Raw genomic sequence first — 26,260 nt, forward strand, 5'->3', positions numbered from 1 at the left:
CAACTTTTATAAATATGTTTAATAGCAGTTTTCACGTTCGTTTCTTGGCGAAAACCTGGGGCTGTGGACCGTCTGTAAACAACTCCAGTTGGCTGTGGCAGTCACGGATTCGGGGGGGCCGTAAAGTGCTTCCCTCGCCAGGCTGACGCGCAGGAGGGGGCCCGGCTGCAGACCCGCCCTCAGCGTCAGCGAGTCCCGCACGCCCCCAGCTCTGCATCTTGGGCCCAATGGTGATGGGTGTCTGGTCACTGCTGGCTGAGCTGGGCGCAGGGAGTGGCACGGGCCAGGCTGCGCCAGGACAGCCCGGCGGGGGCAGCCTCCCCTCCGGTCAGTCCCACACGCCGCGAGGAAGTGAGGCTACATCAGACGAGAGACCCCGAGTCAGGCAGGCGCCCTGGAAGGCGGGCTCCCCACGACCCTGTGATGCAGCCAGAGCCTCCTTCAGCACCTGCCCCACGGGGTCCTGTCTGCTCCTGTTCACAGACGGCTCGGCACGCAGCACCACTCCCACCCCAGAGCTGCCGGACACCATCCCTGGGTGTGGGGGAGGGCGGGGGGCACCCTCCCTGGGCCCTGGGAGAGGACGGGGGGTCAAGGGCAGGAGAGGCGGGGAGGAGGGTTCTAGTCCCCAAAGAAGTGAGGTGCTTTGAAGGGTTGACCACAGGAACAGACCCTGGTCCACCGCCTCCACCACAACAGCACCCCCGCCTCCCTCCTCGCTCCTCCACCCCAAGCACCAAAAAAGGGGCATCTACCCCCAGAAAGGACAGAGCAGCTCCCGGCACCGAGCAGACAGCACCAGCCTTCCACCCCCGACCCCAGCACAGCAGTCAAAGGCGTGCGCGTGGGTGTGGGCGTGGGCGTGTGCAGGGGGGACCAGGACACTGCCCTGCAGGCCAATCCCAGACCAGGGCCCCCACTGGGGCTTGTCCCCGGGAAGCAGTTTGCGCCCAGCGACCCCGGTGCCACCTCCCTTCTGTCTCCTGCTGCAGCTCAAACGCTCTCGCACGGCCACCCGCCCAGGGCTGCCGCTGACCACGTGGCGTGCAGGCTGCAGGGCCGGGCCTGCCCTCCGTGGGGTACCACCTCCTCCCTGCTCAGCTAATGCAGCCCATCATCCCACTGTCCCTGCACACGGGGTCCCTGCACACGGGGTCCCAGCACACGGGGTCCCAGCACACGGGTCCCTGCACACGGGGTCCCTGCACACGGGGTCCCAGCACACGGGGTCCCTGCACACGGGGTCCCAGCACACGGGGTCCCTGCACACGGGGTCCCAGCACACGGGGTCCCAGCACACGGGGTCCCAGCACACGGGGTCCCTGCACACGGGGTCCCTGCACACGGGGTCCCAGCACACGGGGTCCCAGCACACGGGGTCCCTGCACACGGGGTCCCTGCACACGGGGTCCCAGCACACGGGGTCCCAGCACACGGGGTCCCTGCACACGGGGTCCCAGCACACGGGGTCCCTGCACACGGGGTCCCTGCACACGGGGTCCCAGCACACGGGGTCCCAGCACACGGGATCCCTGCACACGGGGTCCCAGCACACGGGGTCCCAGCACACGGGGTCCCAGCACACGGGGTCCCAGCACACGGGGTCCCAGCACACGGGGTCCCTGCACACGGGGTCCCTGCACACGGGGTCCCTGCACACGGGGTCCCTGCACACACCCAGGCACCATCTGCTGGGAGAACATCCTTGCCGCCCTGCCCTGTGGTGTCGGGAGAAAACCACTCCAGGGCATCTTAACTCTTCTCACCCCCAGAGTAACGGGCCCAGTGCCAGGGCTGGGACACATGCGCATGTGACAACCCAGCGGACCCCTCGTCTGCTCCCACGAGGGGAGGTGGGAGCCACGGCACCTGGATCCCGGCCCCACCAGCTCTGACGTCAGCTCCTCTGCGGGCGGAGACAGCTGGGGGGACACGGGGGACAGCCGCCATCTGGACGGAATTAAACAGGACACACCGTTTGGAGAGAAGTTTTCGTGGGGGCGCCGGGTCCTCTCGGCACTAGTGAGCAGACAGGCCATCCCGCGGGGACCGAGGCGGGGTCAGGGCGCTGGCGGGGCCCGCGAACAGGCAGTGCAGCTTGGGCTTCAGGTCGTTCCACACCTTACTCATCTACGGGGAGGGCACGGGGTCAGCTCTCCACAGGACACCCAGACAGCCCGCCAAGTGCCGGGGGAGGGGGACATGCCACCACTGGGCGTGTCACCTGCCCCACTCCCTGCGTCGCCACCCATTCCTCCACAGACAAAGCCCAAACGAGGGGTGGCCCGAAACCAGAGGTGCCGGATGGCCGGTCCCTGTCCCCTGCACACAGGACTGAGGGCACAAGTGTGCTGGTCACGGGGTTTTAGGAAACACCACCGTGTCATCTCTGGCGCTCGCTAACAGCCGACACCGGCACAGCCTCCTCCAGGGACCACACAAGCGGGTGAGACGTGGCAGGAAGAGGGCCTGCGGCCTGTCCACCGAGTCCCGCTGCGCCCAGCACGGCCGCAGGCCAGGTGGCTGCGCGTGGCCCAGCCCCGAGTGCCCGCCGCTGTAGCTCATGCCCTTGTTCGGGCAGGAACTCTGCACCACAGGAGGTATTGGCCCACCCAGGCCGTGAGCACTCCGTGGCAGGGCTGGGATCGGGGCCAGGGTCTCAGCAATCCCGAGCCTCAGACCCCGTACCGAGCCAAGGAGCTGGGGGTGGCCCGGCAGACGCACCCGCTTAGGAGGAGACTGCGCCCCAGGGCTAATAAGGGGTGTGGAAGAACCCAGGACGGAAGCAGGGCTGTGGATGGCACGGGGCCAGCTCCTCAGGGCTTCTCCAGCCCTGGCCAGGCAAGGACCCGGGCCGCCGAGAGGAGGGGCGCCACAGGCAGACGGAGCGAGGGCTGGTGGCTCTAGGTCATTGGGACCAGCAGGTGTGGCCGCGTCTCCCACTGGCTCAGGGGCCCCACCTGGGGATGGCCAAGCGCTGGGATGCCCCACTCGGGTGCCCCTCCTCACCCTCACGCCCGCCTCAGTTCTGGGATCTGCATTTACGGCTCCTGGAGTCCTCCAGGAGGTCGGGCTGTTCCCGTGTCTTGCTCTGCTCCCCCTCGCCCTTCCCCCGGAGTCAGCACAGCCTCACCAGCATCCACTGCCCACGAGGCAGGAGATGTGCCCACGTCTAAGGCCCCGCTCTCCCACTAACGCTCCTAAGGAACTCGAGGGTCAGCTGGCCGAGCCGGGCGGCGCGGGAGCCCACCTCCTTGTGGCCCTGGATCTGGGAGCTGACAAAGGCCCCGAGGATGTGGGAGGTGAGGGGCAGGTAGGCGTGGACCAGCTGCGTCTCCTGGTGCAGGCAGAACAGCGAGAAGTGGTTCCGCAGCTCCATCGTCTGGATGGCGTTCTCCTGCTGCAGACAAAGAGCCTCTTCGCTCCGGCCTGGCGGGTGGTCCCCCAACACGCTGCCTCCCCAGGCCGCCCCCCCTGCAACTCCACCCGGCCCAGCCAGGCGTCAGAGGTGCCCAGAGCCACCACGGAGGCCCCAAGTGTGGCTCCGGGTCCAGCAGAGGCAGGTCCAGGCCTCTCCTCCCACCACCACCCCCATTCCTGTGCAGAGCACCTCCACGATGCCCCCCAGGACTGACCCCCCACAATGCCCCGCGCCCGAGCACCTCCATGATGCGCGACTCGAGCTGCTCCACGGACTCGGGCGCGTGGCTGTGCGCGGCGGCGCTCATCTGCCGCTTCATGAGGCTGTACTTGTGCAGGGCCCGCTGGTGCTTGTGCAGCACGCCCTTCTCGTGCCGCTCACACAGGTCCTGGGGGAGCGAGAGCTGCAGCCCGCCCGCCCGCAGGAGGGCACCTCACAGGAGGACCCCGCGGGAGGACGGAGGGCGTGCGGCTCGGGCCGTCAGTGCTGCGACGTCCAGTGTGAGGGCTTCCGGGAATGACTCTCCCTCCCGCCAACAGCTCACGCACCCGCTCACGCACGCTCTGAAGGTGCTCGTGGCACAGGGCAGCTCAGGTGGGCCCGGAGGGACCACAAACCAATCCCCGTGAAACACCGCGTGGACAGCGCAGGGGTGGCGTCTGGGCCGGAACGGCACGCTGCCCGTCCCGCCGGCAGCAAGCAGGTGCACGGGCCTCTCCCGGGGCCCCACCACCTCCCAGCCTCACGGTCACCGGGCTGAGGCCCCAAGGCCACCTGCCCCCAGCCCTCTCGGTGGAGGAGCCCTTTCTGGAACATTCCCACAGCACCGGCCAGCTCCGGAGCTCGGCACAAAGGGCTCTCCGCTTCCCAGTAAGACATTCCGTCAGGAAGCCCCACAGGCAGAACCGCCCCACGGGGCTGAGGCCGGCACCCCGGGCGCTCCACCCCCGACAGGCGAGCTCCTCTGCGCAGGGCAGCCCTCGCCTGCTCACAGAGCCGGGCCATCCCGCAAGGCACACGTGCACGCATTCACACACATGCACTCACACACACAGAGATGTGAACATGCACGCATTCATACACATACAAACACACTCACACGGAGACATACACACAAACACGCACTCACACACACATTCAAACACAGAGACATATACATGCACACACAGAGACATACAAACACATACACTTGCACACACTCACGCAGAGACATACACATGTGAACACATACACATGCACGCACTCACGCAGACACACACATACACACGTGAACACAGGCACACACTCACAGAGACATACACACACGACCACGCGCCAACACGCACGCAGGCGCAGCCGAGCCTCACCTTGTAGGACTGGAGCAGGTCCAGGAAGAGGTTCAGCTTCTCCACCACGGCGTCCTCCTCCTGTTTGCCCTGGGGAACAGGCTGCTTAGCGGCGGAGCACAGGGCCCAGGACCTGCCCCCGGGCACATGTCCACAGGCCCGCAGGCCCTTCCCTGGACCCGGCCAGCCCCCCACACGGCAGTCCCAGCACAAGGCAGAAAAGCCACAGAACCAGCAGTTCGAAGAGAACAGGGGACCTCACCGCCCCCACCCCCGCCACCTGCCCACAAGTGCTCACCGTCCAGCACTGTGTGTCCCTCCCGCGCTTGACGCCCTCCCAGCAGCTCTCTCGGGAGTTAAGCAAACAGCTCTCCCAGGTGTGAGCCAGCCCTCCCCCAGGTGTGAGCCAGCCCTCCCCCACTCCCCAGTGTTAGACAAGCAGCCCCCCCAGGTGTTAGCCAGCCCTCCCCCAGGTGTTAAGACAAGCAGCCCCCAACTCCCCGTTAGACAAGCAGCCCCCCAGGTGTTAACCAGCCCTCCCCCACTCCCCAGGTGTTAGGCAAGCAGCCCCCCAGGAGTTAGCCAGCCCTCCCCCACTCCCCAGGTGTTAGACAAGCAGCTCCCCCAGGAGTTAGCCAGCCCTCCCCCACTCCCCAGGTGTTAGACAAGCAGCTCCCCCAGGAGTTAGCCAGCCCTCCCCCACTCCCCAGGTGTTAGACAAGCAGCTCCCCCAGGAGTTAGCCAGCCCTCCCCCACTCCCCAGGTGTTAAGACAAGCAGCTCCCCAGGAGTTAGCCAGCCCTCCCCCACTCCCCAGGTGTTAGACAAGCAGCTCCCCCAGGTGTTAGCCAGCCCTCCCCCACTCCCCGTTAGACAAGCAGCCCCCCAGGTGGAACGCCGCTGGGGAGACAGGGTCCCCACTCCAACTTCGAGAGCTTGTGCGCTGACAGAGGAAAGCTCACCCACCCACGGGGGCGCAGCCAGAAGGAGGCCGATGAGAAGTGAGGAGGGCAGGTCTGATGGGGACACGGGCAGGGGCCTGGGAGCCTGGGGCTCCTGCCAGGCTGGGCACCCTCAGGTCCCACGCATGCCTGGGCTCAGGGGTTCCAGGCCCCTGCAGCCCACACCACAGCCACGTGCTCACCAGTGACCACAGAGCCCAGCACCCTCCTGACCGGGAGGAGCCGGAACGGAGCAGGGCACTCGGGGCTCCCTCCGACCGTGTCATCTGCCAACGCCCCAGGCCGCACGCGACCCCACACCCCCGCCCCTGCGCGTCACCCAAGGCACACACCCTGCACACAGGCACCCACGGGAGTGTCCCCGCTCGGCTGGGCGGTTCCCGAGCCTCCCAGCCGGTCTGGGGAGAATAACCAGGACCCATTCTTAGGGTTGGGACCACCAGCACACACGCGTCGGAGCAAGCCCTGATGGGCGGTGGTCCGACCCGGTTTCGTGTTAAAACTAATTTCACTTCCACGTGGAAACCACCAAGGTCAGAGAGACTGCGGGAAACCACACCCTCCGGACGAGAAACTTCAAAGCAGCGTCCCTGCGCTCAGAGCAGAGCCTGGAGCCGGAGGGCCCGCTCCTCACTCCAGTCAGGGCGCCCTCGGCCCTCTCCAGGGCGGGAACAGCCCCAGGGCTGAATCAGAAAAGACTAAAACTGATCCAGAAAGGGACTTGCGTCCTGCACCGGGGGCTCCAGGGTGCCCCCCAAGCCCCGAGGCTCCCTGGGAAGAGGGGGCCGTGTGGGCCCACGGCCCGGCGCCATCCCTCACCTGCTGCGCAGCCTTGTCTGCGAGCACAGCGAACTCCACGGACAGGCCTTTCAGCGCCTGCTTCAGGGACCCCCACGTGCTGCTGCTCAGGGCGGCCCAGGAGGGGAGCGGGGTCGTGTCGGACCCTAAAGCACTGAAGGAAAACGCAACGGGAGACACTCAGAGCCCGAAGCCGCCAGCAGTCCAGGCTGACACCGGCCTCCGCCCAACACGTCACCGGGGTCCCCGCACATCTCCCGACCAGGACCCTGGCTGCTCAGGGGCCACGGGGACGCCTGGGGGCTGCGGGAAAGAAGGTCTCCGCCCAGAACTGCTCTCCCACGACCTCTGCGGGCGCAGGGCGGGCCTGGGAGCCAGTTCCTCTGTGGAGGAGGGCGGAGTCCGGGGAAGGCCTCTCCTGGGGGGCGGCGGGTGGGGGGCAGCCACAGCCACCATGTCCTTCCCAAAGTCCAACCAGCCTGAGGTCTAACCCTGACAGCAGGGAGAAGGCCTACGAGGAGCCGGCCAGCACCGCGGGTGGGAATCCACGTTTCTGCCCGCATTCTCCCCCTCTCCTCTAGGCATGAGCCCCAGGTGCCCCCCCCCCTTCAGGAGCGGACAGGTCGGAACAGGGTGACGATGGGGATGCATAAGCCCAGCACCGAAGCCCAAGGCCCCTCCGCCGGCCCGCGGAGCCCGGGCACCTGCCTCAGTTCCTTCCCGAAGATGAGGAGGTCGGCAGCGTTGTCGATGGCCCTGGCCGCCATCCGCTCGGCCCGGTCGCGGAGCTTGTAGAAGCTGTTGTAGAGGCTCCGGATCAGCTCCCGGCTGACCGCGAACTGTGTCTGGATGTCGGCGGGGAGGAAGTCCTGGCGGGAGGGGAGGGGAGAAGAGCTGTGACCATGAGTCACCACACGTGTACGCCTTTCAGCAAAGGAGACCCAGAGGACACGGCTCCCAAATCCAGGTCGCACGAGACCGGCCCGGGGCCTGCACCCCAGCGTGTATAAGGGAAACAAACATCGCCACACACGGCAGACACAGCACACGGCACACACAGTACACATGGCACACACAGCATATAGCACACACAGCACACGTCATACAGCACATGGCACACACAGCACACGGCACACACAACACACGCCACACACGTCATACACAGCACAGAGGGCACACACAGTGCACATGGCACACACAGCATATAGCACACACGGCACACATGTCATACAGCACATGGCACACACAGCACACGGCACACACAACACACGCCACACACGTCATACACCGCACACAGGGCACACACAGTACACATGGCACACACAGCATACAGCACACATAGCACATGTCATACAGCACATGGCACACACAGTACACAGCACCCAGCATACACAGTGCACACGGCACGCACAGTGCACACGGCACACACAGTACACGGCACACACAGTGCACGGCACACACAGTACACACAGCACACACGGTACAGACGGCACACACGGTACAGACGGCACACACGGTACACACAGCACACACAGCACACGGCACACACAGTACACACGGCACATACCATACACACAGCACACACAGCACACGGCACACACAGTACACACGGCACACACAGTACACACGGCACACACAGTACACGGCACACACAGCACACACAGTACAGACGGCACACACAGTACACAGTGCACACGGCACACACAGTGCACACGGCACACACAGTACACACGGCACACACAGTACACGGCACAGACGGCACACACAGTACACAGCACACGGCACACACAGCACACACAGTACACGGCACACACAGTACACAGCACATGCAGCTGAATGACCAGCCAGGCTACGACTCTAGAGTCCCCTGAAACGGGTCAAGCCAGAGGTCCTGCAGAAACACTCGAGTACAACCTTCGACTTGCAACGGAGCGAGGAGAAGGGGACGGGCCGTCCACGGGAGGCGGGCCTCTGCAGCCATGTTCCACCCGCCTGAACGGGGACTAACATGGCTGCATCACGCTCACAGAGCAGGGCGGAGCCAAGGTCTAGGACGCGTTCACACGGAGCAGCAGCACGAGCAGGAAAAAAGCCGATAGCCGCCGTGGTCCGCACCGCACCGCGCCAGGGAGAAGACCGGGCGAGCTCGAGCTAAAGCTAAAGCCAAGGCGACCGCCAGCCCCGGAAACCCGAAAGGCCGGCCACCGCGCACGTGTCCCTCTGGGTCAGGACGGGCCTGGCGTCCGGCCGCACAGCTCAGACGTCGGACCCCCGAGGTGGCCCCTCTGGCCGGGCCCCTCCCTGCACCGTGCTGCGGCCCCGGCCACGAAGCGGGCGCAATGCGACGGCACGGGCGGGTCTGTGTCCCCTGCGCGCCTTCCGTGTGGGAGGGACGCCTGGTCACGGGGAGGCCGACCCGAGCCAGACGAGTACCTTGGCCCGCGTCGCCAGCTTACAGTTCAGGAACTCGTCTCCCACGCACTGCGCCGACTCCTTTAACTTGCTCTGCACGTCCTGCGGGAGGAGAGAGAAACCGCTGACCACGGCCACTGACAGCCGTCGGAGCCCGATCCGTCCATGCAGGGCTCGGCCCGCCGAGGGCCGCGCGCTCCCCGCGTCCACCTGAACGTGAGGACGTGAGGACACGCACTCTCCCGCCGCCTCCTGACCCACACTCCCCGCTGCTCTCAAGCTTAGGGCTGCTCCCAGCACTGCAGACCCCACTCCAGCACGGACCCCTCCACCCACACCCGGGACGACCTCACCGTGGGGACAGCAATAGGAGGGAGGCTGCCCCCGGCTTCTGACTGAAACTCGTCCACCGCCGCCCGGCCGGGGCCTATGGCGCGGCGCCACGCGTGGCCTTCCTTTAAAGTGCCCACATGCCCGGCCGGGGCCTATGGTGTGGTGCCACGTGTGGCCTTCCTTTAAAGTGCCCACATGCCCGGCCGGGGCCTATGGCGTGGTGCCATGCGTGGCCTTCCTTTAAAGTGCCCACATGCCCGGCCGGGGCCTATGGTGTGGTGCCACGCGTGGCCTTCCTTTAAAGTGCCCACATGCCCGGCCGGGGCCTATGGCGCGGCGCCACGCGTGGCCTTCCTTTAAAATGCCCACATGCCCGGCCGGGGCCTATGGCGCGGCGCCACGCGTGGCCTTCCTTTAAAGTGCCCACATGCCCGGCCAGCGCGGCCCCGTGGTGAGCGTCGTCGACCCCTGAACCAGCAGGGCACATGCCTGGGTGGCGGGCTCCATCCCCAGGAGGGGGCGTGCAGAAGGCAGCCGGTCCACGACTCTCTCATCATTGATGTTTCCATCTCTCTCTCCCCCTCCCTCGCTCTCTCCAATCAATAAAAGTATTTTTAAAACATAAACACTTCTTCACACCCGGAGTCTCCGCCGCTCCGTGAGCCTCCGACGCCGCCCCTGCACCAGCTGCACAGAGAACCTCCGCTCCCCGCAGGCACCCCAAACCCCGCCACGTCAGGACGGAGGGGCCTTCAACACCCCCCAGCCCGCTGCCCTATCTCCGGGCAGCGAAGCCGGCACAGGACAAGCGGCAGCGGACTCACGGCGGAGGGCGGGCCCTGTGCCTCCCGCGTACTCACGGGGCCACTGAAGGACAGGAACAGCCTGAGGACCTCGTCCTCCGAGAAGGGGGGGTGCCGGGCCACCAGGTTGATGAAGCGCTTCAGCGCCCTCCTCCGCGCTTCGATGAACTCCCTGTCGGCTGCAGGCAGAGCACGGTCACCACGGTCACCACACGGGGCCTGGCGCCCCCTCTGGCGGGGACCCTGCGCTCTCCCGGGCACACCGCGCGGCCGCCCAGGGCGCTGGGCACACACCACGGAGGCTGCGGGGGAGGAGCAGAGCCCCCTCACCCACCCACCAACACGGGGGCGGGGCGGGGCGGCCGAGGGAACCGGGGAGCCTGTTCTTCCGGTCCCAGGTCTGCGGCACGTGGCAGACGTCCGCCCCCCTCCTACGGGAAAGCCGTGCCACGCGCACCGTGCGTCCCCAGCCTTCCCGTTCACGGCACCCATGGCTCGCCCCGGGGTGGAACCGATGAACAGGTCTCATTCGGGTACCGTTTTCCCTTCAGAAAGAAAAGCCGCCCGTGCCCCTTGGCCCTGAACGGAAACCCTGTTCCGAAGACCATCGCGAAGCCCCTCGGGGCCGGGCTGTCCCAGACGCGGAACCAGCACCGCACAACTGGGCTGTGCCCGCCGCTCCCCGGCTCCGAACTCCCACCTGCTCGCGACTCTGGCGCGTGGGTCTCACAAGCATCCCCTCCCCGGGCCTCGGCCTGCCCGCCCCAGCCTCCGCCCGCAGGCCCTGGGAGTGACTGTCCTGAGGGGCTCCCGCGGGCAGTCAGAAAGCCCCTTCTCCAGACTCTGGGACAGTGGGCAGCCGGCGGGGGGGGGGGGGGGGGGAGGGACAAGTGTGAACGAACAACGTTGGTTTGAGAATGCCGGAAACCGGATCTAATCTCAACCTGGTTTCCCATTCGAGGACGTCGTTACTTGAGAATCTCAGCGGGTCGGCCTTGGGCAGGCGCCCGCTCCAGGGTATTCCGAGTCGGGGACCGGCCGTGGGACCGAGGGTTACCAAGACAGGACAGGGGCAGCCGCCCGTCCCTGCACCTGCCCCGGGAGAAACGGGCCAGGCAGAAGGGCAGGGGCCTGGCCCTCACCCGGCCGCGGGGAAGGGCAGGTGCAGCCATGAAGACAGCCTTTCTCATCTCCTCTCAGATGCGGGTCAGATTAGAGGCCCCTGCGTGCTCCCCGCTCTGAGAAACCGCCCACTCACGGCCGCGCGGCTGCTGAGCCACGCCCCCCCACACCCCCCCACCCCCGGGAGCAGGCAGAGCAGGCAGCTCGGGGCCTCCCACAGGAGCTCCCGCACGTGCAGGCCGCGGCCAGGAAGCAGCTCGGGGTCCGCTCCTCCCCCCCCCCCCCACCCCGAGCACAGCGGGGCCTCCCCTGCCAGTTTCCGAGCAGAGGGCCGCAGAGGCCAAGGGTCCGGGAGCCGTCCCACTCGCCTGCCCGGCTCGGCGCTAAGCCCGTGAACGGATTACTGAGGGGCAGGCACTGTGCCAGGGAAGACGGCCCAGAGCGGAGGGCGGACCAGAGGGCGGACCGGAGGCAGCCCCCTCCTGACCCCCCTCCCCCCGCAGGCCCGGCTGTACCTCCCAGCATCCTCTTGGGCGGCAGGGCAGGCACCATGCGGTAGGGGAACTTCTGCAGCAGCAGCGCGTGGAAGACCACGAAGTCGTTGTACCGTCTGTACACGGAGGCCCGGAAGCGCTGCAAGGCCAGGTCCGCCTCAGCCGTGGCCCCCGCAGGTCCACCTCCCAGCAGGACCCGCGGAGTGACACCTCCTCCCTCGGGTGCCCACCCGCCCACCCGCGGCCTCCCCTTGTCTGGTAACGCAGCCCCTACACACTGCAGTCCGACGTCACCGAACTACATCATCTGGATCCAAAGACCAGACTCCTTAGAGGGGTCTTCTCCCGAAATGGGGCATGGGAGAACAGCGCGTTCTTTTTTTTTTTTTTAATCCTTACCCGAGGATACCTTTTCTGTTGATTTTCAGAGAGAATGGAAGGAAAAGGGAGAGACGGAGAGAAACACCGATGTGAGAGACACATCGATCGGTTGCCTCCAGCACGCCCCAGGCCAGGGCCGGGAGCCTGCAACCGAGGTACGTGCCCTTGACCGGAATCGAACCCAGGACCCTTCAGTCCACAGGCTGATGCTGGACCCACTGAGCCCCACCGGCCAGGGCGAACAGTGCATTCGTTAGTTCACTAGGGGTTGTCCTCAACACACACCTGCAAATAACGCTGAGGCGGCAGCTCCACCCCCCGGCGTCAGACCAGACACGGGACGTGGACCGCAATGGGGCGCACAGCGGGCTGTGGACCTGGGGGCCCAGCGCTGGGAGGCTGCCGGCTGCAGAGGACCGTGTCCTCGTCACCAGGGAAGCCCGGCCTGGGTCCGTGTAATCAGAGCTCACACGAGAAAGCTGCGTGCGCAGCTGTGTCTGAAGCTCAACGTGCACCCTAGCCCGTGTGGCTCAGTGGATAGAGCGTCGGCCTGCAGACTGAAGGGTCCCAGGTTCGATTCCAGTCGAGGGCACATGCCCGGGGGGTGGGCTCGATCCCGTGCAGGAGGCAGCCGATCAGTGACTCTCTCTCATTGATGTTTCTCTCTCTCTCCCTTCCTCTCTGAAATGAGTAAGAAAATGAAGTTCAACACGCTACACTGACCACTGGTAACATTACTCAGCGGAAACACCGGTCTGAGGCGCTACACACCGAGGGGTCCCGAGTCTGTGACGCTCTGCAAAAGGCAAAACGGTGAGGACGGGGACGGCCAGCGGTTGCCAGGGGTTACGGGGACGAGGAGAGGGGCGAACCGGCGGAGCCCCGGACACCAGGGCAGTGAAACTGCCTGCAGGACACGGCACTGTCCTGGGACACGTCCTACACATTTGACCAAGCCCGCAGCACGTCCGCCCCGAGGGCCGGGGGCTGCAGCAGGGTGACCGTGAGGGGCGGTGCTGCTCTGAGCAGTGGGACATCGCCGAGGAGGCGCGATGGGGCCGGCCATGGAGAGCGCCGTGCCTCCTGCCTCACCGTGCTGTGACCTAAAACCACCCCAAGCAGACCGCCGGGAAAAGCGTTGGGTGTGTGCATGGGGAAAAACAAGCATTTGGGGGTGTCCACTCCACTGTGGGATCCCGCCCATGAGACTGCTACGAAGCAGTGCAGGGATGCAAGGGGGGCTAGGCCACAACCACACAGCGGGCCTGCCCTGGCCGGCGGCTCAGTGGTTAGAGCACAGGCCCCCGCCCTGAAGAGTCGCAAATTCAATGCCCCGTCACGGGCGCGTACCTGGGTGGCAATCCGCTCCCCGCCCCCGGCCCAGGCGCGGGTGGGAGGCAACCATTCAGTGTCTCCTCACATCAATGCCTCTCTCTCTCTTCCCCTCTTCTCCCTCCCTTCCTCTCTCTCTGAAAAGCAATGGAGCCCTGACCGGTTTGGCTCAGTGGATAGAGCGTCGGCCTGCGGACTGAAAGGTCCCAGGTTCGATTCCGGTCAAGGGCATGTACCTTGGTTGCGGGTACGTCCCCAGTGGGAGGTGTGCAGGAGACAGCTGATCGATGTTTCTCTCTCATCGATGTTTCTAACTCTCTATCCCTCTCCCTTCCTCTCTGTAAAAATCAATAAAATATATTTTTAAAAAAAAAAGGACGCAGGGACTCACCCCGGCCAGGCCCCCGGGCAGCCTGGCTCCCTGCCATCCCCCGGCCAGGCCCCCGGGCAGCCTGGCTCCCTGCCACCCCCGGCCAGGCCCACGGGCAGCCTGGCTCCCTGCCACCCCCGGCCTGCCCCGAGCCGAGCCCAGGCCGCCCGCCCACAGGGTACCTGGCTGGACACCTCGTACTCCACATGCTTGAGGAAGAGGCCCTTCTTCTCGGGGATGAGCTCCACCTGCACGGAGTCGCGGGCCAGCAGCTCCTGCAGCGTGTGCGAGAGCAGCAGCGGGTTGCCCGGCGGCACCTGCATTCGCCCGGGGTCCGGGTCCCTGCGCTCGCTGGCCGGGGGCGGGGGCAGGCCTGCAGGAGAGAAGGCGACGCTCAGCAGGACCGGCCGCTCAGAAAGCGGGGCTCCCGCCGGCTCTCAGTCCCCCACTGTCAGGGAGCCCAGCACAGGCACCCGCAGACCCCACGTCCCCCTGGGTCACACCCATTCACTCACGCACGAGTGGCACTCAGGGCCAGGCCCTGCTCCGAGGGCCCGCCTGCCCGCAAACCAGCAAATACACCCACATTCCGGGACCCGTCACGTCGCGTTTCAACGCGGGGAAGGAGAGGGAAGTGACACGGGGACGGGCTGTGTGCAGAGGCCCTTTTCTCCAGGGGAGACAGGGCGGAAACAAGAGCAGGCCACGTGGCTGTCTGCGTGTCCATTTCTACAACACGCCCCACCTCCCGCTGTGAAGCAGTCATTCACATGTCACACCCCGCGCCCGTGCGTGGGGCTCGGTCCCCAATCCTGCAAATCAGAGACGAAGCCCAACGTCCGATCCTCGCAGAGGAGGCCGCACGCCCTCGCCAACAGTGGGCAGCTCAGGACCCGGCCGACGCACGCCGGTCATCACGGCAGGCGGCTCGGTTTCCTGGAGTCCGAGAGAGAAGAGTCCTTTCAATAGGGGACCAAGTCCAGGGACCCCAGGAAGGGCTTTTCCAGGAAGCACAGCGGAGAGGAGGGTCCTTCTTCTCCCAATTCCCAAGGAGCGGCCGTCCCGCCTCCTGGGCTGACTTCCCACAGCACAGCCGGGGCGCAGCAGAGCCGGAGCCGCCTCCCTTCCGCCCGTGGAGCTGTTCGGCGTGGGAGGCAAAACGCAGCGCCCTCCACCACCGCCAGCTGAAGAAAGCAGAGAAGCCAGGCCGCGCCGTTCCTGGGGAGCCCCGAGGGGCCCCGCACACCACGGACACTCAGCAGCGAGAGCTCCGAAGCCTGAGCACCCAGGGCAGCACCCGGGCAGCGTGCGTCCAGGACGGAGAACCCCCGGGGGACGTGGCCCTTCCAGCTGCACGTCCTCTCCCCCCTCCCCCCTGTGCTGCGGCCTTCCACCAAGCTCCCCACCTAGCAGCAGAGGAGCACGTGTGCAACTTGTTAAAAGACGTGTGTGCATGAGTGTGTGCATGTATGTGAGCATGTGTATGAGGGTGTGCGTATGTGAGTGTGATGAGTGTTTGTGAATGCATGCGTATATAAGCATGCATGTCTGTGTGTAGAAATGTGCACACATTTGTGTGCATATGTGGGTGTATATGTCTGTGTGCGCATGTGTACATGTATGTGCACGTGTGTGTGCATGAGTGTGTACAGTCCTGCTCTGCCAAGGCGGCCATCCACAGATGTAACGGTGAGGCGTCAGGTGCACAGAGCTGCCGGCCCGCTCACACTCATCGGACCCTCGGGCAGTCCCCGCCAGGTCTGCCCCCTCCAGGTCTGCCCCGCACGGTCCGGCTCCAGGGCCCGTCAGCAGTGACACCTGGGACCTGCTCATCAGCGTCCAAAGGGCCAGGAGACACGCAGGTTTGCCCAGTGAGCCGTGCCGTCACGCATGCCCTCACTTCATCTAAGCCGAAGCCAAACTCACTCAGCAAATGCTGACGGGGCAGAGGTCACAGGCAGGGGGTCGGGGGGACCGCTCTGCCCAGCGGGCACAGGCCGGCCACTCACAGGCAGCCCCGCCCAAGTGGAGGGGCGGCACTGAGCACTGGGGTCCCCTAACTCTGATGGCCAGGCACTCCCTGGGCGCTCCCCGCTGGCAGAGCCCCTCTGTGTGAGGAAGGGTCACTTGGCGCCACAGGCAGCAGTGAGGAAGGTCCTGCCCCGTCCAGAGGCCGGGGACGTGTCTCTGAAAACAAACGTGTCTTCCCTCTCTTTTATTTTTTTTTAATTGATTCCAGAGAGGAAGGGAGAGGGAGAGAGAAACATCAATGATGAGAGAATCATGGACCGGCTGCCTCCTGCACGCCCCCTACTGGGGACCGAGCCAGCAACCCAGGCGTGTGCCCTGACCGGGATCAAACCGTGACCTCCTGGCTCATAGGTCGACACTCAGCCACTGAGCCCCGCCGGCCAGGCAGGAATCCAAGTTTCTAACAAGTTCCCAGGTGAGGCTGCTAGTCCAGGGGCACAGCTGAGTCGCTGCCACCAGACGAGCAGAGGGAAGGGACTCAATGCCCATCTACAGGAATGGCACTCGGAATGCTGGGCACTCGGTCAGGAATGCCAGGAGCTGGGAATGCTGGGTGCCGGGGAATGACGGGCACTCAGTCGGGAATGCCGGGCGCTGGGAATGCCGGGTGCCGGGACTGCTGGGCACTCGGGAATGCCGGGCGCTGGGAATGCCGGGCGCGGGGAATGCCGGGCACTCGGTCGGGAATGCCAGGCGCGGGGACTGCTGGGCACTCGGGAATGCCGGGCGCGGGGACTGCCGGGCGCGGGGACTGCCGGGCACTGGCACTCACTCCAGGTGGGGATGAAGGTGACGCGCTGGACGCAACGCTCCCCAAACACCACGAAGGGCAGCCCTGTCCTCCCTTCGCGTGAAAGAATGTTCCCTCCGGCTCACGAGACCGCTTCCTCCTCGGGCTAAAACGTCTCCAGGCGCCTCTGTTGTTCTGAGTTGACATGACACACTGTTCTCAGGAAGTGGAAGCAGAAGTTTCCTCGTCCTTATCGCAGCCTCGGCCTCAGAATCCAGGGCTCAGCAGCTGGGGGGGGGGGGCGGACACCCCAACGCCGCACGGCGGGAAGCACGGCGGGAAGCAGCGGCCTCTCCTGCAGGCGGCTCTCCCTGAGAAACCCCCGCCGGTCCGGGCAGGACCCTGAACTCCGGGCTCAGTTAAACAAGCTTCTCACGGCCTCGCCTTGCCGCTGCCTTCCTTTCCTCGTAGGAACTCACTGTGTGTGACGTGACCGTTTCCCGGGACTCGGCCCGCCATCTGTGTCCGCCGCGTGCCTGGGGCCGTAACAGGTGCACTTCCAACACCCAGCGCGTCCGCACAACCACGTTTCTCTTTCCACTTTTCCCGCAACAGCGAGCCCTCCCAGCGAGCCGCTCGGACGGTCAGAGCCAACGGTGCTGCTTCCGTGGACCGTGCTCCCAATACGCTTCTAAATCCGGTTACATTTCAGAAACGAGGAAAAGAAACGTCTCCATCTCCCACACGTTTTACCCTGAAACACAGCCTGACTAAGCCACCGCTCACCATCCCTCCCGCCTTCCCCGGGGTCAGCTCAGAACTTCAGCCCCGACACAGGCAAACAGCACCGCGCTCTCCCTGTCGGTCACCGGGAGAACGGAGCACAGCGCCCAACGCCGCGGACACCGGAGCCAGTGCCGACGAAGCACCTTGGCGTCCGGAACCTGCCAGATGCTTTAGCCAACGTTCTCTAACCCAGGGCGGGGCCTTGCTTCTGCCAGGGGCCATTCGGGTGTTTGTAACGTCACTCGCTTCGTACCCTTCACGTGGTGTAAGTGCAGCTGCTACGGAAAAGCTCCTAGACTGAATGGATCTGAAGTCCCGCCTGCGGGTGTCTTGGCAGGGCCAGACCAAAGGATTTCTTGGGCCTTACACAGCCCGCGGGCCGGACGTCCCCCACCCCCACCCCTGCCACCCTACAACTCTCCAAGCAGCTACTGTGATCCCATCTCACTGACAAGAAGCCAGAGTTCCACCGGTCACAGAGACGGTGGATCGGTCATCCTGGGACCTGTGACACGTGTGACACGTCCTGGGACCTGTGACACGCACACTCATGCACATATGCACACACACTCATGCACACACTCACACACTCATGCACACTCGCGCGCACACTCACACTCATGTACTCACATTCACACACACGCATGCGCACACTCACACTCGCACACTCATGCACACACACACACACTCACACACACACTCACGCACACAAGCAGTCACACACGCACACTCATGCACACTCACACACTCACACACAAGCACTCACACACGCACACTCACACACACTTATGCACACTTACACACTCACGCACACAAGCACTCACACACGCACACTCACACACACACACACACACACACATATACAACATTTTCGGGTTGAGAGCGGCTACTCCTCCCTGAGTGAGAGGCAAGGGCTCAGACCACAAAGGGGGAAAAGCACTGGTTTGTGGCTTCAGATGTCAGGCAAGTAAGTCAAAGCCGACACCGCCACCTGCCGGGGGATCTCTGACCCACCTGGAGCGCAAGGAGCCGGCAGTGGGCCTTGAGCACGGCTCCCCCGGCGTCTCCCTGCGTTGGTACCTGGGGAGGCAGTGACTTCCTGCACAGTTTAGGGGAGACTCCTTTAGCTAATTTGGGGATCTTGGAATAACTTACACTGTTCCAAGTTCAAAACAAAAAAAAATTCCTTGTCTCTAAGTTCACTCGTTTTTGGTTTTTGTTCTTCCTCAAACCCTCATGCTGGGTCTGGCTGATGCAGTCTGAAAGTGGCTCGGGTTTTCTGGAACCTTCTGACATGGAAAGGGAATATTCCAAATCCCGACAGGATCGTGTGGATCCCAGGCAGAGCTCATGCGGACCCTGGGCTCCCAACCACATCCGGGCTCCTGCCCGAGCCCCACCGGCACCCCACAGAGCCCTTTTACGACCATTCGCTGACCCACGCAGGGATCCCCGGGGGGAGGACAGGACCCTGCCTTCCAGCCGCCCACCGAGTCCACACCCGGAAGGCAGTTCACCCACCGGGAAGCATCGCCTGGGGAGCTGGCGTGGGCAGACGGGGAACCGGGCAAACGTCCCAGTAAGACCCCTCGTCGCCAGCGTTTCCCGCCACGGCTCCTGCGCTGACCCGGAGCCTCGTTCTCTGTGCAAAGAAGGCTCCCTTGCCCGGCCGGCGTGGCTCAGCGGTTGAGAGTCGACCCATGAACCAGGAGGTGGCTGGTGTGATTCCCGGTCAGGGCACATGCCCGGGTTTCGGGCTCTATCCCCAGTGTGGGAGGCAGCCAATCGATGTTTCTCTCTCTCTCTATCCTCCTCCCTTCCTCTCTCTAAAAAAAAAAAATCTAAAAAGCATATTTAAAAAGAAAAGAGAGAAGGCTCGCCTCTCCCCTGGGTGTGCCCAGAGCTCCAGCCTCCCTGCGGGAAACCTGAGGCCTGCCCTGCGCTGACCAGGACGGCCTCACCCGGACACAGCGCGGCGAGTCCCAGCTCCCGCTGCCCTCACACTGGGCTGAACCCAAACTCTGCTGCAACGGTTCCTCCGCAAACCGCCTCCCTCAGCCACGCAGGGTCACGTGTCTCTCCTGCCCTGGGTCATTGTTCACACGCACTCCGGTCCCGAAAAGAATGGCACCTCCCAGGGCCCTCGGGGGTCTGTGTCGGGGCGCCCGCCATCTGTAGGGGAAGCCGCCGGGAGGGGGGCAGTCCGCCGGGAGGGGGGTCAGCAGGTGCCTAAGGGGGGCACACGGAGGCAGCCCACGTGGACTGGCCAGGAGCTAACATGGACCCCGTCCTAACTGCGGCCGATGCCTGGGGTGGACCCCAGCTCCACCTTTACCGGCTGTGTGGCCCCGGGCAAGGGACGGGCCTGCTGCGTGCCTCGGTTTCCCCACCTGTAACGTAAGGGTGACGGGACGGCTCCAGCCACAGGTACCACACAGGTGTCTGGAAGGCGTGGCTGCCACCGTTCCCTGCAAAGCTCGCCCTCCACAGGCCTCTCCCCCACCGAGGCGGCCGCCCATCACACAGTCCACCCCGGAGAAGCGTGTCCACGCCCCATGACACAGCTCAACTTTAACTTCCGCAGGGACTTCCCCGAGACTCCCCTTTCACCGCCACCCCAGGAGGCAGAGGCGCGGTGCACACACCGTCACACGGACCCTCCTCGGTTCCCGGGAGCCGAGACAGTGTCGCTCCGCCCTCGTGCACGGCGACAGCAGTGAGTGGCCAGTTCGGGGACAGCCGACCACCGCAGCCGGCGCTGCAATTTCTCAGGAGTCGGGAGGAGCAATGATGTCCCACGGTCAGTGCTCGGTCATGAGCCCCCTGACCCTCCACCACAGCACATGCCTCTGCCTCGAGCAGCAGGTGAGGTCCCCAGACACCCCTCCTGCTGCACCAGATGCCAGGGCCCCGGAAGCCGCTGGACGCGCCGGCGCCCCGGGCCGGGGCCAACACGCTCAGACAGACCTCAGGCGGAGGGGGCCCTCCTGCGGACGAGCGGCAGGACTCTGCCAGGAGGGATGTCGGGACCATACACCCTCTTCCGCTCTAAACGCCCCTCCAACACTAACTGGACAGTGGAAACAGGGAGCCCAAACTTCCCACAAAACTATTCTCAGCCCTGACCGGTGTGGCTCGGTGGATAGAGCGTCGGCCTGCGGACTGAAGGGTCCCGGGTTCGATTCCGGTCAAGGGCATGTGCCTTGGTTGCGGGCACATCCCCAGTAGGGGGTGTGCAGGAGGCAGCTGATCGATGTTTCTCTCTCATCGATGTTTCTAGCTCTCTATCCCTCTCCCTTCCACTCTGTAAAATATCAATAGAATATATTTTAAAAATAAATAAATAAACTATTCTCAGACCCGGCTGGCGGGGCTCCGTGGTTGAGCGTCGACCCATGAACCAGGAGGTCACGGTTCGATTCCCGTCAGGGCACATGGCGGGTTGTGGGCTTGGTCCCCACTGTGGGGCGTGCAGGGGGCAGCCGATCAGTGATTCTCTCTCATCGCTGATGTGTCTCTCTCTCTTCCTCCCTTCCATCTGAGATCAATAAAGCCCTATTTCTGCACATATCTGGTCCAGGCTGTGTTGCTGGCAAGTCCTCTTCACGTGCCAGGACCTCGGGGTCTCCCCATCAGCGTCTGCTGTGAAACAGACAACGTGGATCTTGGCCCTGAGATTTCCACCAAGAACGCCTGCCCCTGAGTCTGGGATGTCTTACCAATTCATGCAGAGGCCCCCAACACTACAGCGCCTCAGAGCTGGGGGGGCGTGAGCACCAACAGGACAGCAGGTCCCGCCCCCGGCCACCCGGCGAGCACGTGGCCAGCAGCTCCTCTGAGAGGCGTTTTCTCAGGAAGGGAGATGAACACCCAGACAGAATTCCCCCGCCGGACGGAGCACAGCTCTTTCTTGCTAACCACAAACTCTGCCAAAATCTGTTCTACACAACCGTGCTTCCGTTACTTCCCCTTTCTCCGAATGGACACGTTTTACCTTGCAAATCGTGCGTGTGCGTGTGTGTGTGTGTGTGTGTGTGTGTGTGAGTGACAGAGAGAGACAGCATGTAAAGATCACCGTCACAGACTTAAATAACATTCCCAGAACCACCACATCAAAATGCGATACCACCCTAAAAGGGGGCTGTGACAGAGACGCAATCCCCCCCAAACATCTGAGCCCTTTCTGTGCAGCAGACACGCTAGGCCCGGGCACTGGGAGAGAAATCGGCTCCGCCCGGAGGAGCGGCACGGGAGCGTGTGGGAGGCAGGGAGGAGGCAGGGAGGAGGCCGAGCGCCGGCAGAACGGTGAGCCGAGTTCATCACAGGCCAGTGCGACATCTTCGGCGCAGCTTAGTGGATTCAACAACTGTGTGCGCGCAGGAGCGGGCGGCGGAGGCGGCGCAGAGGGCAGGGAATCGCACGGGCGGGCGGCTGTGGGCAGCGAGGGTGACCGTCAGGGCTCTGACCTTACCCCACAGACCACCAGGAGGCAGCCCGAGGTTCTGCAAAGGCAAATGGCTCCAGGGAGCTTCCCAAGCCGGAGCTTCCTCGGTGGAATGAATGGAATGCCGCGCGCAGGGCTGCGGAGAGCAGGGCCGGATGCACGGTGCGGCCCGTGCAAGTTTCTGTCGCGTGTGGTGCAGTCGGACAGGACAAGCGTGCGCACATCGCATCCGCTCTCTGCCGTCCTTGTTCTACGTCGCGGTCGCTGAGTTCATCGCTTCAAAGAGGCCCCGGGGAAAGCACGCATCCCGCCCGGCCGGGGACAGCACGTTCTGCTCCGCCGGCTACTCCGATCGTTAGAACGTCAATAAAAACCCACAGAGGGCTCATGTCCAAAACACGGAGAACTGCTCTATAAATCAGCAAGGGAAAAGGCTAACCCCAGGCAAAAGATACGAACAGTCAGTCCAGAACCATCCAAGGTGAAATTATTACAAGAAACTAAACTTCAAGGGGCTAATTAATAGTCAAGGAAATGCCAATCAAAACAAAAATGAAGCCCTAACCAGTTTGGCTCAGTGGATAGAGCGTCGGCCTACGGACTCAAGGGTCCCAGGTTTGATTCCGGTCAAGGGCACGTACCTTGGTTGCGGGCACATCCCCAGTAGGAGGTGTGCAGGAGGCAGCTGATCGATGTTTCTCTCTCATCGATGTTTCTAGCTCTCTATCCCTCTCCCTTCCTCTCTGTAAAATATCAATAAAATATATTTAAAAAATGAAACACTTTCTTCAGTTTTCTAAGTTTAAAGGAAGATCAAAAAACAGGATTCTGTGTTGATGAGCTTATGGGAAAGCATTCGTTTAATCCATTGCCATTACTGTATAGCAGGCGTCCTCAAACTACGGCCCGCGTGCCACAGGCGGCCCGCCGAGGACATTTATCCAGCCCGCCGGGTGCCGCTGCCTGTCCTGCTTAGCAGCCGACTCGTCCCGGGCCCGCAGTGCACATAGGAATTTGTTCACAGTTTTTTTTTTAAACTATAGTCCAGCCCTCCAACGGTCTGAGGGACAGTGAACCGGCCCCCCGTTTAAAGTTTAAGGACCCCTGCTATATACACTGGTCATTGCCACCCAGCGGGTAATTGGTCAGTATCCACTAAAACAAAGAGTGCGCAGCCCGGCCGGTGTGGCTCGGTGTTGAGCGTTGACATATGAACCAGGAGGTCATGGTTCGATTCCTGGGCAGGGCATATGCCCAGGTCGCAGGCTCGATGCCCAGTGAGGGGCATGCAGGAGGCAGCTGATCAACGATTCTCTCTCATCACTGATGTTTCTCTCTCTCTCTCTCCGTCTCCTTTCCTCTCTGACACCAATAATAATATGTGTATTTTAAAAAGTGTGCAAATGCTACGACCCTGCAATCCGCTCTTAGAGCATCTGAAGAGTTGGCAGGATAATGGACCCCAAGACGTCCACAGGCTCACCCCCAGAACCTGGGACTCTTAGGTTACAGGGGTCCTCAAACTTTTTAAACAGGGGGCCAGTTCACTGTCCCTCAGACCGTTGGAGGGCCGGACTATAGTTTAAAAAAAAACTATGAACAAATTCCTATGCGCACTGCGGGCCCGGGAAGCGTCGGCTGCTAAGCAGGACAGGCAGCGGCACCTGGCGGGCCGAATAAATGTCCTCGGCGGGCCGCATGTGGCCCGCGGGCCGTAGTTTGAGGACGCCTGGATCGTGAAGGGTCCAGTGTAACCCCAGGGGCCCGGTCACATGGAACAGGGGGCAAGACAGGGAGAACCAGAAGTGACACATGAGAACGCTGTGGCCACGGCCACAGGAGAAAGGGCGCCGTCCACAGGCAATGCAGAGGCCTCTGGGAGCTGCAGAGGCCAGGAAACGGATCCCCCCGGGCCTCCAGGCGGAACGCAGCGGGGCCGCACCTGGGGTTGAGCCCAGGAAAACCTACTTTCAACTATCGACCACTGGAACTGCAAGGTGATCTGTGTGTGTGGCTTGCGCCGCTGAAGGTGCGGTAACTTGTTACCGCAGCTGCAGGAAACTAATACACTCCGGTGTGTGCTGAGTCCACAGACATAAAAACACACAGACAGGACTGAAAGGGGCCACCCCAAACTGAGAGCCACGGCCTCCTCCGGGGACTGCAATGGGGGCGGGACTTGAACTTAAAGATATCTCGGTCTTCTTTTAAAAGAAAACGTGTTTGTCCAGGCATTTCACACTTAAATGTTAAATTCTTTGGAAGGGAGTTACATAAGTGCTGAAAACCACAGGGAACACAGTCTTTTTTTTTTTTTTTCTGACAATCCCAGCGCTACTTCAGAGACGTGGGCCTCAGGGTCCCCACCATTAATGCTGACGCTGGTGCTGGCCCTGCGGACACCACCCCAGAGAAGAGGAAATGGGCTGTGTATCCGTAAGCCACAGCTCCCACTTCTTCAGCAGGGAAAACCAACCTCTTCTACAGGGCGAGACACGCCCTGGACCCAAGGCACGCTCATCCCTGGACCCAATTCACGCTCAAAGGCCCAGGTTCTCACCCTCCAGCCACCCAACCTCGACCCCCACACGACACGCCCCTTAACCGTGCCCACGCGGGCACTGGCCTCTGGGTTTGCTTTTCCGAGCGTGAGAGAGGTTTGCCCACCACTTCCCCGGCCTCACAGGGCGGGCAAAGGTTTGGGATGGAAGGAAATGACAGGCCACGTCCGCGGTCCGTGGACCCCTTTGAGACCCTCCCTGCTGCGGGAAAGGCTCCGGAAGTTGGGAAAGCTGCCCTGTCCCCACCATGAGCCGCCCCATGAAGCCAAGGGCCTCAAGGCGGCCGGCTGCCTGGGAAGCCCCAGGAAGTCACAGAGGGCGTCCGGCGGTAAATGACACCCAAACGGCAGCCCTGGGGGAGCCCTGCGTGAAACACCCAGTGCAGTCCCTACACCCTCAAGGAGGGCACCGCTGGGCGCCACCACACTCAGGGCCTCTGGACTGCTTTACCGTGAGGGCAAAGGGCATTCCCACCCCATCACCCACTTCCCAGTGTGACCGGGCCAAGGGGTCCAGTCTGGGCTCCATGGTGTGACGTCATGAACACAATGTTCTAACCAGCGGAGCCATCACATGCTCCCCCCCTCCTCCCAGCTCCAAGTGGAGGAGAAAGACCGGCGGGGGCGGGGGGGAGAGGGGGCTGCTGTCCCGACTCTGACTCACCCAGGGTCTTCCTGTCACTTGGGCCGGCCCAGGGCAACACCCCCCTCAACACCCGGCAGCTTCAGCCCTCCTTTCCCCCTAATGAAGACACTAGAGGCTCCAGAACTCAGGGACACCTCGTCAGGCCCCCCCCCCAGGCGAAGTCCCCCAACTTTGTGGCCCTCTGCCAAGAAGAAACAGCAAGTCACACCCACATCCACCCACAGGTGCCCTCCAGTTAGGGGAGGGGGCACTCACCAGGGCAGCCTGGGACAGCCCAGCCGCCTGCGTGCTTTTCGGGGTTCACGCCCATCCATTCAGAAGAGCCCGTAGGGGCAAACGTGACGGTTTGCAGAGGAGGGCGCACAAGTCCTGAGCCACCAAGTTACTGCCCGAGGCCCCGCGGGTCCAGGCGCTGTGCCCACGCGGCCGGGCAGGGCGGCACCGCAGAAAGCGTGGGGCGCGCAGACCGCGGCCCCGGGGGTCAGGACCGCCCCGGGAAGACGCGGTCAGGAGTGCGCTGGCGAGGTGCAAACCTGGACAGGTGCTCGGGTCCCAGGACCCGCGGCCACAGACCGAGAGCCCGGAGCCACGCGCGCCCCTGGGAGTGGGCGAAGCGACCCGGCGGGGCGCCCGGGAGGTAAGGGAGCCGAGGGCCGCGGGGTCCCCGGGGTCCCCGGCGTCGCGGGCCCAGGTGCGCCGCCAGCCCGCCCGACCGCCTGACCTGCCGCCGGTAGATCTGCCTCTTCGTCTGCCTCCACCTCAGCTGCTGCCGTGACTGCCGCCGCGGGCAGCGGGTCCATCGCACCGCCAGTCATGTGAGCGTGCGCCACGTGACTTCCTCCACGCCCGCCCTCCGCGCCCGGCCCGGCCCGGCCTGGCCCGGCCCCGCCCACTCCCGGCTCGCCCCGCCCACTCCTCACCAGCTCCGGCCTGGCCCCGCCCACTCCTCGCCGGCTCTCAGGCTGGCCCCGCCCGTGCCACGCTTTCGCCACGCCCACTCCCCGCCTCGGCCCGCCAACTCGGGGACTCGCCCCGCCCACGCCCCGCCCACGCCTGGGCCCCTCGGCCCCGCCCCGGCCACGCGGCCTGGGCAGGACCAGCGCGCGCTCACTGCCCGCGCTCCCCCCTCCGGCGTGCATCGCTCCTCCCCGCGGGTTCGCCACGGCGCCGCTTCCCGCCTGCCCTCACTCAGTCACCCACCCACCCACTCACTCACTCATCACACGCTCAGCCCCTTGCCAGCTCCCTCGCCATTTCCTTATTCGCCTACCCACGCGCGCACCTGTCACGCACTCGCTCGCTCATCCACCC

The 26,260-nt window shown here is 63.9% G+C and overlaps 1 protein-coding gene across 4 annotated transcripts; it reads right to left on the minus strand.

The window, feature by feature from the left end:
- On the minus strand, positions 1–25,797 carry SNX8 (sorting nexin 8). Of its 4 annotated transcripts, none has more exons than XR_013960991.1 (12): positions 25,671–25,797; positions 13,935–14,125; positions 11,691–11,808; positions 10,111–10,232; positions 8,939–9,019; positions 7,214–7,374; positions 6,527–6,659; positions 4,129–4,836; positions 3,663–4,080; positions 3,251–3,400; positions 1,976–2,130; positions 1–357 (listed from the first exon to the last, which is right to left on the minus strand). XR_013960991.1 is itself a non-coding variant. In XM_080676402.1 (12 exons), the coding sequence occupies exons 1-11, from the start codon at positions 25,762–25,764 to the stop codon at positions 2,020–2,022; spliced, it is 1,374 nt and encodes a 457-aa protein (XP_080532528.1). In that variant the 5' UTR covers positions 25,765–25,797; the 3' UTR covers positions 1–357; positions 1,976–2,019. The 4 variants fall into 4 exon arrangements, 3 of the variants coding, with proteins under 3 accessions (XP_080532528.1, XP_080532527.1, XP_080532529.1); XM_080676402.1 differs by having other exon boundaries at positions 3,251–3,397; positions 3,663–3,809; positions 4,768–4,836; XM_080676401.1 differs by having other exon boundaries at positions 3,663–3,809; positions 4,768–4,836.
- Between the last annotated feature and the right edge of the window lie 463 nt (positions 25,798–26,260).

The sequence above is a fragment of the Plecotus auritus genome, assembly GCF_963455305.1.
Source record: "Plecotus auritus genome assembly, chromosome: 6".
Lineage (NCBI taxonomy): Eukaryota > Metazoa > Chordata > Mammalia > Chiroptera > Vespertilionidae > Plecotus > Plecotus auritus.

Coding starts and splice junctions, on each gene's coding strand:
- SNX8 (XM_080676401.1), bottom strand. CDS start 25,764: ATGACTGGCGGTGCGATGGACCCGCTGCCCGCGGCGGCAGTCACGGCA. Junction 9,020..10,110: donor TCCTGTCCTTCAGTGGCCCC/GTGAGTACGCGG, acceptor CTCCTCCCGCAG/GACGTGCAGAGCAAGTTAAA. Junction 3,810..4,767: donor ACCTGCTCCAGTCCTACAAG/GTGAGGCTCGGC, acceptor TCGCTCCCCCAG/GACCTGTGTGAGCGGCACGA.